The following is a 255-nucleotide window of genomic DNA, read 5'->3' on the forward strand; positions in this document are numbered from 1 at the left end:
AATTAAGTTGCATAAAGTCAGCTCATATGTATAAATGGAGTTGGTACTCTATTTGTGATTAATTAAAGCGAAGCATTTTATCTATCCTGCCTTCGCCAGACTATTCCAGCCGTGGCCAACGTTGTTACGCAACTGGCAGATCCTAGCAGTCACACATCCGGGTTACGTTGCCTTCCTCACATATGACGAGGTCAAAGCCAGATTACAAAAATATATTAACAAACCAGGAAGGTGAGTATGTCACCCCACTTCTCT

At 42.0% G+C, this 255-nt stretch overlaps 1 protein-coding gene across 1 annotated transcript in view; it reads left to right on the forward strand.

Annotated features, from left to right (window-relative positions):
• The window catches only part of LOC119588625 (E3 ubiquitin-protein ligase CBL-B-B-like), a gene marked incomplete at its 3' end in the record, with an annotated part of 53,262 nt that overhangs the window by 31,424 nt on the left and 21,583 nt on the right, over nucleotides 1-255 (forward strand). Inside the window, 1 exon segment of the mRNA XM_037937265.1 lies at nucleotides 100-231. Coding sequence (XP_037793193.1) covers nucleotides 100-231 — 132 coding nt within the window.

Source organism: Penaeus monodon, chromosome 24, assembly GCF_015228065.2.
Source record: "Penaeus monodon isolate SGIC_2016 chromosome 24, NSTDA_Pmon_1, whole genome shotgun sequence".
Classification (NCBI taxonomy): Eukaryota; Metazoa; Arthropoda; class Malacostraca; order Decapoda; family Penaeidae; genus Penaeus; species Penaeus monodon.